The following is a 13,469-nucleotide window of genomic DNA, read 5'->3' on the forward strand; positions in this document are numbered from 1 at the left end:
CAGCGAGTATTTAATTCTTGTATAACATAATCAAGATTTTCTGTAATTTTTCCTATATCAAATGTCGGATTCTGCATTATTTTGCTTGCAACATTTACGAGACTTAAGATTTCGTACCAAACATGAACAGAGCAAATAAATTTAAATTAATAAATCTTTGAAATTATGTTGTCTGCCTGAACTCTAGAACCGATATCTTTAGTTTCATCTTCCGTAATATCAAAAAGAGCCTGGTAAATTTCCTTGATATTATTTTTAAGTGGCTTTATTGCTTTTACTCTACTTTCCCACCTAGTAGCAGAAGTGGTTTCAAATTTAAAACACGAATATGTTTTTTTAATATAGCCCAACACTTCACGGATATTGAAAAATAATTATATAATTCCTGTATTACCTCCAAAAAATGTAGTTTCATGGGATATCTTAGCTGCATCATTAACTACCAAATTTAATGAATGAGCAGCACAAGGAATAAAAAAGCCCTTGAATTTATTTCAAGGATTTTTTTCTGCAGTCTATTATGTTTGCCTCGCATATTTCAACCATTATCATAAGCTTGGCCGCGTAAATCTGAAATGTTAATATTCAATAATTTTATATAAATTGAAATAGTCCTTGCCAAGTGGTATCTTCCACAGATTGAAAACCCAAAAAATGTTCATGAATTTCTGCTATATTTTGATTAACAAATCTAATAACAATAGATAATTGTTCTGTGTTGCTTATATCTGGAGTAGTGTCAAGAATTAATGAATAATATTTTGCCTCTTTAACCATTTCTAAAATTTTTTTGTTTTATAGCTTCAGAAATTATACAGATGATTTCATTTTGTATTTTATCACCTAAATAATGAACAATGTTCCTTTTTTGTGATGTTTGGATGTGATGCAAGCATTCTGCCATTATCGAATCAAATTTAGCGACAGTTTCTGTGTTGCTTATATCTGGAGTAGTGTCAAGAATTAATGAATAATATTTTGCCTCTTTAACCATTTCTAAAATTTTTTTGTTTTATAGCTTCAGAAATTATACGGATGATTTCATTTTGTATTTTATCACCTAAATAATAAACAATGTTCCTTTTTTGTGATGTTTGGATGCGATGCAAGCGTTCTGCCATTATCGAATCAAATTTAGCGACAGTTTGCCGTTATCATATTCAAAAAGTTTCTGTGAAGAACCTCTAAAAGCTATACGCTGTCTTGATAAATATTGTATTATGTAGATTAACCGTTCTATAACAGATTACCAATATTTTTTCTCAGTTTCGTATAATCTTTGTTGTGAGCAATCAATAATGCATTTCTTAATCAACGACATTTTAAGTTCGCTGTATTTTGAACAGTTTTTAATGTGCGCGGAACTTGTCTCGTGTATTTTTAGTAAATGACTTAAATGTTGCCTGATTTTCAAACTTAGCAAAAATATAATAGATATAGAAAATACTTGCAAGAGTTGCCTCAGTCTTGCACTATGTGCAGGCACAAACTTGACATACTTGTCTGTTTGCTTACTTGGAAAAAAGGATTAAAACCTAGTTTATAAAATTGCTTGGTATCTTTTGTTACACCTGATATCTTAAGAATGTAGAATTCTCAGCTATCATGGTGTAACATGAAGAATAAATAAATTAAAAACCCTGCATAAAAGATAATAGATGAATTAATTAAAAGAAAAAGAAATATTCTTGCACCCAATAAAATATATAAAATATAAAGGTGTTTGTTGAACTAACTAACAAAAAGAAAGAATATATTAATGTTGTAATATGATATAAAAGAGAAAATTTAACTAAATAAGACAGAAAAGGATTAGTCATAAGAGATGGTATGTGAGAGGCTAGAGATTAAAATATTAAGTAAGTTCATAGAGAAATTTTGGAAAGGGGATTAAGTTAGAGGCTAGCAAAAGAAAACCAACAGACTATCGCTCAGGGCCAATTCCCAGATTAAGACTGTTACGGGTTCGCCAACCAAAGGACATTTGGCAGAAAAAACGCCACCCTAATTGGTCGGTGAAGTAAAATCAAGTAGGGGGCGGAGAAAAGAAGTTAAATAGGGTGCCGTTAGGAAAGGAGGTATAAAAGGGTTGGAAACCCCCCCCCCATTAGGACTTTTAGGCTTTTTTGGTTCTGTTCCTGGAGAGTTCTTCACGAGCTCCTTCATATAGGTTTCACACGGTTTTCCTGAGTGGCGAGATAGGGGATATATCTCTGTCGTCACAACACGAAAACGAAAGTGAGCGGGATTTCGATTCCGTACTTCATATGTAAGAAGTGAAGAATGCCATATACTCAAAGAAAAGAAAGCTTATTCTTGTGTTTCAACTCCAGTGACAACTACGAGAAAGGGAAAGAAGTAAAGAAATCGATGTCCACGTTGCGAGTTGTACAGCCGTTATATAGATGATTCAAAGTGTGTCCTAAGTTACGAGAGGTTAAGACTGTGTATGCATAGTTCAATTCCAAAAGGAACATAGATTATCGGAGAGGTTATACCAAGATAGTTCGATCAGAAAAAGGTAGAGGCCAATATGGAAAAATCAAGAAAGAAAGGTACTGTAAAATATATCTCGTGTTAATTATAATTCATCTGTAATAGTTATCATTATTCTAATACTGAACTGTTGAAGTGACCAAGGAAAAATTTATACTAGGACTTTAGTATCTGACAGAATATAATGAAAGTAAGCTTGCTAATATGAATATTATATAAGTAATTACGTGTCCTAAGAATTTTGCATGTCCATTGTAATGTATAGAAAATTTTAGATGTCATAGTTATGTGTTAGTGTAGTAAAAGGTTTAGTTAATCTACTTAGGTTTGGATAGTTAAACAGTGTGAATTAATCTTATATGTCCATGTCATATGAAATTAAGTGTAGAATTTGTTATGGCGGCATGATCGTGATACCTATTATAGGATCATAGCCTAATTACTTGTGATTAGCTAATGTTAGTTTGTAAATATTTAGTATAGCATTGAATTGAGTAATCACAAAAACTGAATTGTACCATGTTAAAGATTTTAATAAACCTTTTCACATTCAAAATACGAACCTAATCACAGGGGAAATGAATGTGTTAAGAAACGAGATAAAGTGTCACGACTGCAACATTGTTTCACTTTCAGACATATTTTAGTTCTTTCTCCTTGTTTTTGGAGAAAGGGGTACTAAGGGAAGAAATAACTTAAGTATTAGTAAATTTTTTGGTGATATCTCGAGCATAGATGAGAGGAAATTAGTAGTTAAAATCAATAATAGTAAATTGGGACACAACACTTTAATATATAATAGATGTACTTACTTTACGTGAATAATAATCCAAATTCACAAAAAATTTACTAAACAACAATAAATATATCTTATAAAACAAAAGGCAACTGCACTGTTGCCTTTTGTTTGTGAATTTGTACGTTACACTTACTGTAACGCACAAAATGAAATGATGCAAAATACACCAAAAATGTCAAGAAAGGGCCAATTGTCAGTATGTGTAAACAAACTTAGATCATGTAAAGAGTTTTATAGCTCATAAATAGCCTATGTTTATTAATTTAATTTGAGCTGCGGTAGCATGATGCGCCGATAGTCTACCCCGCATATATACGGGATTTTTAGCTATGGTCCCTCAGCTGATTAATATGTTTATAATTTATAAACTATTATCTTTAAAATTTTATTTGTCTATCAAAAATTGTCCAAAGTCACTTAAACACAGAATACACAATACACTCAATATGTTTCACATTCAAAATTGAAATGACGCTGAAAAAAATGTAAGTAGTGCATATTTGGATAGACGCTATTTCATCTATCCAAATTCAAAGCGGAATTTAAAAAAACGACCATCATAATATACACCTATGTTTCAGACTAAATATTTTTGGATAGATCAGTGTTTCTGAAACTTCAGATATCCATGTACCCCTTCTTTAATTTTCATTATTACCAAGTACCTTTTCAAAATACCCTTATCAAAATAATAATAATAATAAATAAATAAAAATATATTTCATTGTAAATGTCTGTTTTATTTGAATTTAGATGTACATTTAAACAAAAAAAAAAATTTATTTTTAATAGAACAAAATTTATAAAGATACTATACATTTTTTACTTAATATAAATAATTTATCATCAATGAGAGGAGTGAAATTGCTTATTTCTATATCTGCTATATTGCTCGCTTTCGTGCGTTTTATAAATCCAGTCTTTAACCAATTATCCATACTTAACAATTTGAAAGCTAAACAAATTACCGTATTTACTTGACTATAACTCGCACTTTTTTTCCCAAAATTAAAGCTAAAAAATCATGCTGCGATATATGCGGGGATTTTCGGAAACTAAAGTTTTCAGAAAAGAAAACTGAAAATAGGTATGACTTACCAAGAATTCTCCATTACATCTTCTGTCCTGGAGAGTGGTTTCTTTGTGTGCAACCAAAAATTACCAGTAATTTAAGACTTGAGATATGTAATGAACAATCCTTGACAAATTACTAATGAGAAGTGAAAGATGTGCGTGATTGTAGGCCAGTAGAGAAAAAAGCAACTATTAAGAAGTGCATATGATTGGTGCGGTATTAACAAAAGATCGTGCAACCCAAACAAAACAAGCTGACAATTGAATTGAAATGCTAATTCTCTTAAACCGATTTCCATAATATCTGAAATGCATTCACTATATATTTCTTAGTTTTAACATGTTCATGACGGGCTGGGGTTGTGTCAAGCAAAACCATACGTTGCACCTGCAACATGTGGTTTGCTTGAGTGTATATAGCAGTTTCTGTTGGAGGAAGGATGTGATTTATTAGTTAGTGTTTATATTCCCAGTTGTCTGTAATTGCACTATTTGTAGAGAAATATATTACACAATTAAAAGAAACACGCGTATTAACCACAGTGAAAATTATTTAATTGTAAATATTTCATCCTGAGTATCTTAGGACATCATCAGTACAGTAGTTTAAAACAATAATAGGAATAACATACAGTTAGGGTGCATGATTACAATAGAATCTCATTAAACGTGCGTAACGTGTTACAAAAAAAAAAAAAAAAATTATTTAACACAATTTTGTATGACAATTTCCCATACTTTAGGAATAATTAGAACATCGTTGCGGTTTAAGTTTGGTCTGTGTAGTAGGGCTTCAGAACTTTCTTATATAAACGTTCATGTTTATATAAAGATCTATGTAAAAGTTTAGACTTTTCCCAATGGATCCTATATATAACCATAGGATCCATTTGGAAAAGTCTAAAACTTTTACATAGATCTTTATATAAACATGAACGTTTATACAAAGAAAGTTCTGAAGCCCTACTACACAGACCAAACTTAAACTGCAACGACGTTCTTACTATTCCTAAAGTATGGGAAATTGTCATACAAAATTGTGTTAAATAATTATTATTTTATTTATTTATTTATTTATTTTTTTGTAACACGTTACGCACGTTTAATGAGATTCTATTGTAATCATGTGCCCTAACTGTATGTTATTCCTATTATTGTTTTAAACTACTGTACTGATGATGTCCTAAGATACTTAGGATGAAATATTTACAATAAAATAATTTTCACTGTGTTAATACATGTGTTTCTTTTAATTATGATTGCACCACAGGTTTCATTATTTAAAAAAAAAATATATATATATATATATATCACATCACACAGTCTGCAAATGTCTGTGAACCTTATCCAGTGACATGATAAAACTAATTGGTTTTTGTGTTTCTGCAGTATAATGGCTGTTGGGGATGGCATATTGTTTACTGCAGGGAGCGAGTTATCGCTACCATGTGAAATTCGGGGAGATAGACTCGATTTGAGTAGGAGAATTCATGCATAATATAATTTAATATATATACTGTATATATATATAGACTATAAAAGTTTATGAAATTCACATCGTATGATGGGGTGGTGAAGCGCAATACATAGCCTCTCCCACTCAAATGTCAACCTCACCTTCCCGTGGTCCATCCTGTTCTAAAAGTACAAACGAGGCACTGGCGACCGAGTATGGGCGGTATAACCTTAACACCCTAACAGAGTAAATGCTGTTAGATCTGCCTGTCCAGAGGCGTTAGGTAGCAGCCCTACCACTGGACTTACCCAGCGACAGGTTAGTTACCTGCCCTGGGGAAATTCAAAATACTTTCAAGTTTCATGCAAAGAAAAGCCGGACGGACTGTCAGGGAAAAGACCGCAACCCAGGAAACGGTAAACGAAATTGGAAAAAGGAACACATAATGAAGATTGCAACATGGAATGTGAGAAGCATTGCACACAAAGAAGAAGAACTTTATAAACAACTAAACCAAGCTAACATAAAAATATGTATAGTAACAGAAACAAAGAAAAAACAAAAAGGTACAAAAGAAACAAACAACTATATACAAATCTACAGTGGGGTAAAAAAAGAAGAAAGAGCAAAAGCAGGTATAATGATTATGGTACATAAATCCCTAAAGAACAATATTGTATATTACAACTATTTGAATGAAAGACTAATAGAAATTAGACTCAAGACATTAAGAGGCCACATAACAATAATTGGTGCATATGCACCAGAAGAGGGAAAAAAAGAAGACAGTAATATATTTTATAAAGAATTACAGAATGCCATAGATAAAACAAACAAAACTGACTATTTACTGCTAGCAGGAGATTTAAATGCCAGAATAGGAAACAAAAAATACAAAACAAACATAGGTAAATTTGGCGAAGATACATGTAATCAAAATGGTCGCAGATTGCGCGATTTTGTCATTTATAATAATATGAGAATAATGAATTCAATGTTTAAACACAAGGAAATACATAAATATACTTGGTCAGCCAGAGGATACAAATCAGTAATTGACTATGTTATAACAAATTTTAAATTAGCAGAGTTAATTTTAGATGTAAGAGCATATTGAGGCTTTGAATTAAACTCTGATCATTATAAGGTATCAGCAAAAATTCGTTTTAAACCAAAGTGGCTAAAAACACATAGAATTGAAAATTCTTACCAGCCAAGCTACAAAATTTCTTCATTACAGGATCCTCAAGTTAGACTACAATATCAAAAATGCACAAACTTAAAAACAGAAACCACACATGAATCAAGGGACATAGAAGATGAATGGGAAAATTTGAAACAAATTCTCACAAAAGCAACAACAGAAACCTTAGGAATAAAGCACAAATGGATTAGAAAAAGAGGACTACGAGACTGGAACAAAGAAATAGAAAATATAATAAAAACCAAAAAGGACAGTTACCAGAAATGGCTAAATTCCAAAACAATAGAGGCAGAAATAGAGTATAAAAGAAATAGTGCAATTGCAAAACGAGAAGTAAGGAAAAAACATAGAGAAAGATGGAACAATTTCGTAACAGAACTAGAAAAGGATTTATTTAAGCCACAACCCAAAACCTATAAAGTAATAAAATACATGAATAAAGAAATAAAAGAAAAGATAAAAATACAAACAATAGATTTAGAAAAATGGGTGACCTATTTCCAAAATCTCTGGACAGATGAGAACAATGAATTAAAATTTTATAAGACAAAGAATGACCTAATAGAAAATATCACAATGTTAGAACTGAAAAATATAATAAAGAAGATGAAAAATAGGAAAACGCCAGGAGAAGACAATATAAATATAGAACTATACAAAAATGCAGGTGAACAATTTAATGAAAGACTTTTGAAATTTTTTAATACGGTTTGGATGTCCGGAAAAACCCCTAACTCTTGGAAAAAAGCACTGGTCATCCCAATCTATAAAAAAGGAAATAAAGACAATTGCAATAATTATAAGGGGAATTAGCCTGCTGAATACAGGATATAAAATATATGCAGGAATATTAAAAGAGAAACTAAGCAGCATTGTAGAAAACAAATTACTAGAAGAACAAAATGGCTTCCGAAAAGGCCGATCCTGCATAGATCCAATTTTTACTTTAAAATTATTAATAGAAAAGAGAAGAGAATTTCAAAAAGAAACACATGTGGCGTTTATTGATTATGAAAAAGCTTTTGACAAAATTAGTCGACAAAAATTGTTTAAAATATTAACCAATTTAAACATACCAAACCAACTTTTACAATCTATTCAATATATACAGGAAATAAAATAGCAGTTAAATTAGAACACACCTCAGAATGGAAAGATATATCAAGAGGAGTACGACAAGGATGTACCCTCTCACCTCTGCTTTTCAATATATATATAAATGAAATATTAACAATCTGGAAACAGCATAACCCATTTGGTATACAAATGACCCCGCAAATGAAGATAGATACACTACTATTTACAGATGATCAAATAGTATTAGCTACATCAGAAGATGACTTACAAAGATTATTAAAATCATTAAATGATATCTCAAAGCAATATAATATGACAATATCCAAAGAAAAAACAAAAATAATGGCATTCAAAGGAGAAAACCCAATAAGAAGTAAAATAGTGATAGATAATAAAATACTAGAACAAGTAAACACTTTCAGATACTTGGGATGTGATCTATCATACGAAGAAGAAAAAGACATAGGCACTAAAATATCAAACTTTGTCAAAGTAAATGGCATAATAAACAGTATATTTAAGCCATCCCTGGTACAAAAACACACTAGAATCAGACTATATAATGTCTTGTCAAAACCAACTCTACTATACGGAAGCGAAACATGGACCATGAAAAGGAAAGATGAAAAACAAATTCAAACAGCAGAAATGAAGTTCCTCAGAAAAACAGCTGGATATACCAAGTGGGACCACAAAACAAATGAAGAAATCTTACAATCCCTAAAAATCAAACCAATTAATTACTACATAAGACAGTATAAACAAAAATGGCTAGAACATTTAAATCGAATGGTCAACAGCAGACTACCAAAAATATTATACAGATACAAAATAAGTGGAAAAAGAAGAATCGGAAGACCAAGAAAGAGATGGCGTGAGACCGGAACAGGCCACATGGCCTACATTCCATGTTAGGAAGAAGAAGAAGAAGACATCGTATGATACTTTATGGGTTGTTTCCTTAAGTATCTAATAAGTGGGGTTCTAAAATGTTTAGTTTTAGTATGTATGACTATAATTTTTTTTATTAATAAAATATAATAACACATATTTAACTGTCAATGGGAAATGGTGCCTTTTTTATTTGGTAAACTAAACGCTGTATTTTTGTAAAATATCTTTTACTGTAATACGGCTGAACGAGCGCCCTTATTAAGCAGCCGTGAGGCAGGCTGCCTCTATGCTACATCCTGTCGATGGTACTGGGCAAAGCACAGCATAAGAATGAATTCACAGTCTGTCTTAAACTAACAATTTCCACTAAAAATATAATAAACAATCGAAAATATTTATAAAATTTTCACTGAGTCGACCCTGTGAAATAAAATCTGTGGTAATATTGATAGTGTTTCACTTCAAACAAATTATAATAAAACTGGTGATGTATTAAGTTAAAAATATTGTTAGATTATTATTATAATATTTAGGATTCTCTTTAGCCTGCATGGCCAACGTTCTTTCGTAATCGTTTTTTGCTTTTCTTACCACACTCGTTACCTTTCTGGCCTGCGCTTTATACCGTTCATGTGCCTGTCGGTCGCCTTTCTCCTTAAATTCCCCTTAACTTAAAAATATTAAGTTGATAGTGCATGGGAGGTGGTTAAGAAATGTTTGCATGAAGCAATGGCTGACTATATACCTAGAGTCCGAATAATAAATCAAGTAGGGGTTAAATGGATGAATAACATCATTGAGCTTGAGCTGCAAAAAAAGAAACAACTATTGAGGGAATTTAAGGAGAAAGGTGACCGACAGGAACATGAATGGTAAGCGCAGGCCAGAAGGGTAACAAGTGTGGTAAGAAAAGCAAAAAAGGATTACGAAGGAACATTGGGCATGCAGGCTAAAGAGAATCCTAAACAGTTTTTTCGATATGTTGCAAGTAAAAGAAAAAATGTATATGGCAGAATGATTTTAAAGAATGCCGATAGTAGGGAGGTAACCGAATCAGTTGATATAGTTGAATTACTGAGTGAGCACTTTGCAAGAATATATCTTCCAGGTGGTGACATTGCAGAAATGAATGAACCAATAGATTATATGGGAATTGTGGTGAATGAAGTGCAGGTGAGTAGTCTATTGAAAAACCTCAATGTCAATACATCTGTGGGATTGGATGGTATACCAGCTCGTATTGTACATGAAGCAGCTAAAGAATTGTCAGTTCCCTTGACCATTTTGTTTAATTTGAGTCTCAGGTCTGGGTTAGTCCTGAGGGGGTGGAAAGAGGGGAAAATAGTTCCACTGCATAAAGGAGGTTCCAAGACTGCTGTTGTAAATTACCAACCGATTAGCATATCAGAAATCGTTGTCAAGGTCTTGGAGAAATTAGTCAAGAGAAGAATACAGGATTGGATAGATGAAAATGGGATACTGTATGGGCAACAACATAGTTTTGTGAAGGGTAGATCATGCCTCTGTAACTTGCTCACGTTTTATAACACAGTGACGGCTGAACTGGATAAGGGTAACGGGTTTACAGTGATTCTACTGGACCTTGCCAAGGCCTTTGACAGGATATCACATGGAACTCTAATCAGTAAACTGGAGCAGATGGGGATGGATATAGGGTTGGTGAGATGGATAGGAGGGTGGTTGATGGAGAGATACCAGAGAGTGGTTTATTCAGGAGTAGAGTCCAAAAGACGGCTTGTGACTAGTGGTGTGCCGCAGGGTTCTGTTCTTGGACCACTACTTTTCAATTTGTTCATTAACGATATAGAAAGGGTCTGAGAGGAAGTGTTCACTTGTTTGCTGATGATGCAAAGTTGGGTGGAGCAATTGTGAGTGCACAGGATGTCAAAATTTTGCAGGATGATTTGGATAGTTTGGAGGACTGGGCTAGGGAAAATGGATGTCAATTTAATGTGGCAAAGTGTAAAGTTATGCATTTTGGAGTGAAAAGATAAGCAGCAGTATATCACATTGGTGGAACCGTACTCCAGGAGATTGATGAGGCCAGGGATTTGGGAGTGTTGGTGGATAGGGAGTTGAAGTTTAGAGGGCACATTGCAAAAGTGGCTAAATCAGCTCATCAAATCACTTGGTTGCTGAAAAATACTTTAACAAGCAGAGACAAATAAGTTATTGTTCCACTATATTGAGCCTTGATAAGAACCCATCTAGTCTACTGTGCCCAGATATGGGCGCCAGGGTTTCTTCTTGATGGGGAGGAGGTGGAGAGGATCCAGAGACGAGTGACCAAGATAATAGCAGGTCTGTGGAACGAACCTTATGAGAACAGTTTGAAGATTTGTGGGTTGCAAAAATTGGTTGATAGGTGGAAAAGGGATGATATGATTGAGACATTCAAATTACTGAAGGGTTTCTATAGGATTAATCCAGAAGATATTTTTGAGAATAGGACTGGTGGTGGTGGGAGGACTAGGGGCCATACATGGAAGCTGGGCAAGGATGTGGTTAGCAGGGGTGTTAGAGCTAGGTTTTTTTACTTGAAGAGTGGTGAATGAGTGGAATAAACTGCAAGAGTCTGTTGTGGGTGTTATGACTGTGAATGAGTTCAAGGCGAGGTATGATAGATATTGTGTGAATGTCGAATAGTTGTTCTTGACATGATGTTAGGGCCTCCCTCGATGAGTCTGTCAACTCCTTGGAGTTGCCCGAAATAATAATAAAAAAACAATAATAATTAAGAATTCATAATAATTTGACTGATTTAAAATTTCATTTTTATTGCATTAACTATAATTTGTAATTGTGTAATTTATATAGTACGATATAATTCAAAAATAAGAAAATTTATATTTTTTTTATTATTTCCGATGGTGAAATGGCGTCCCTATCTTCAAGCGCCCTTGTGGTGTGCACAATCTGCACAACCACACAGTGCGGCATTGTGATGATGTAAAGCTAGATAGAATTATCAGGAGTATTGTTGATGTTAATTCTCTACAGGAAGATTTGAGTAGATTTTTAGCTTAGACAGATGACTGGAGGTTGTTGTTTTAATATTAATAAATGCAAGTTGGGGTGCAGAGATATAATGCTATGTATAGTATCGGTGAAGCTGTACTTCAGGAAGTGGATGAGATTTGGGATCTTGGGGTGGTGGTAGACTTGCAATGTTCCGAGGGAACATTGCACATGTTGTGAAATGTGTTCACAACACATATCAAAATGTGTTCACAACACATACCAAAAACTACATTGATATGTAAGGATAAGAAAGTGGCGATGCATCTATAATAAGGCATTGGTCCAACCATACAACCATATTGTTCACAAATTTGGTCACCTAGTTTTCATTGTCATAAGAGGAAAAGAGAAGATGATAGAAACCTTCAAGTTAAGGGATTCTACCAGATTAATTGCAGAAGAAATTATAAAAAGAGTCGACTAATGAGAGGCTTTCCCTGGAAGTTGTATAAAGATGTGGTGAAGAAGAATGTGAGGAGTAGATTTTTTTACATGAAGAGTTGTTGGTGAGTGGAATGCATTGCTGGAGTGCACTTTGAACGCAGGGAGCATAAATAATTTCAAATTTCATTATGATAGATATGTTGCTGGTTGAGTGGGCCTCCCATGATGAGTCTGTTGACTCCATGAAGGTTACTGTAATAATAATACTAATAATGTTGTAGAAGAAGGGAAATCTCACCCCACCCCCAGGGTTATATCCTGGTTACAAAACCATCTAAAACTTAATACCAGGCTATTTGACAGTAATAGCTACCATACTTGGTAGCTATTACTGTTTAGGAAATTCCTTGACAAATTTTGTAAAATACATAAAGACAAAAACTGATATACCTTGTCTATCCATAGATGCATCATTGCCATGACCCTGGTATGGCACAGGCACAGAACTATAACGACATAATTCTATTTTCTCAAATGTTCTTATGCCCACTGGAGCATCATATAAATATATGTCTCCAAACTTCTGAGGAGTGATAACCTACAGAAACAAAATGTCTGGTTAGAATATAAAGAAACATTTTTACAAATATTATTTTAATAGGTTCAAAAAAAAAGTGAGCAAAAGAGTTAATAGTATTAATTGGTACAAATGATTTGAGAGAGAACAAAGAGCATGTCAGAATGTTTATCAGGAGGCTGCTTGGAAGGATAAAAGAAAATAGTGTGACAGGAAGGGTAGTCAGTGTGTTGCCCAGGAATGACTGTGATGAAATGAGGCGGAGAGCAAGGATTATGAATGATATGCTGGCTGAAATGTGTGAGGAGATGGGAGTACAGTTTGTTAATGTGTGGAATGAGTTTGAGGGACGAAGTGAGCTGTATGGGAGCGATGGACTGCATTTGAGTGTTTATGGTGTGAGTCACTTGGAGAGACTGCTGCTGGAAGGTAGAGAAATGAATAGAGAGAATGAAGGAGAATACAG

The 13,469-nt window shown here is 33.4% G+C and overlaps 1 protein-coding gene across 3 annotated transcripts in view; it reads right to left on the reverse strand.

Moving 5' to 3' along the window:
• Nucleotides 1-13,469, reverse strand: part of LOC150096611 (breast cancer anti-estrogen resistance protein 1-like) — a 216,716-nt gene that overhangs the window by 12,540 nt on the left and 190,707 nt on the right. For all 3 annotated transcript variants that reach the window (XM_090408380.1, XM_090408378.1, XM_090408379.1), the window contains exon 3: nt 12,877-13,024. In XM_090408380.1, the coding sequence (XP_090264506.1) occupies nt 12,877-13,024 (148 nt within the window). The remainder of the gene's footprint in view (nt 1-12,876; nt 13,025-13,469) is intronic.

Source organism: Typopeltis vanoorti, chromosome 18 (assembly GCF_054136105.1).
Source record: "Typopeltis vanoorti isolate ZY-2024b chromosome 18, IOZ_Tvanoo_1.0, whole genome shotgun sequence".
NCBI lineage: Eukaryota > Metazoa > Arthropoda > Arachnida > Uropygi > Thelyphonidae > Typopeltis > Typopeltis vanoorti.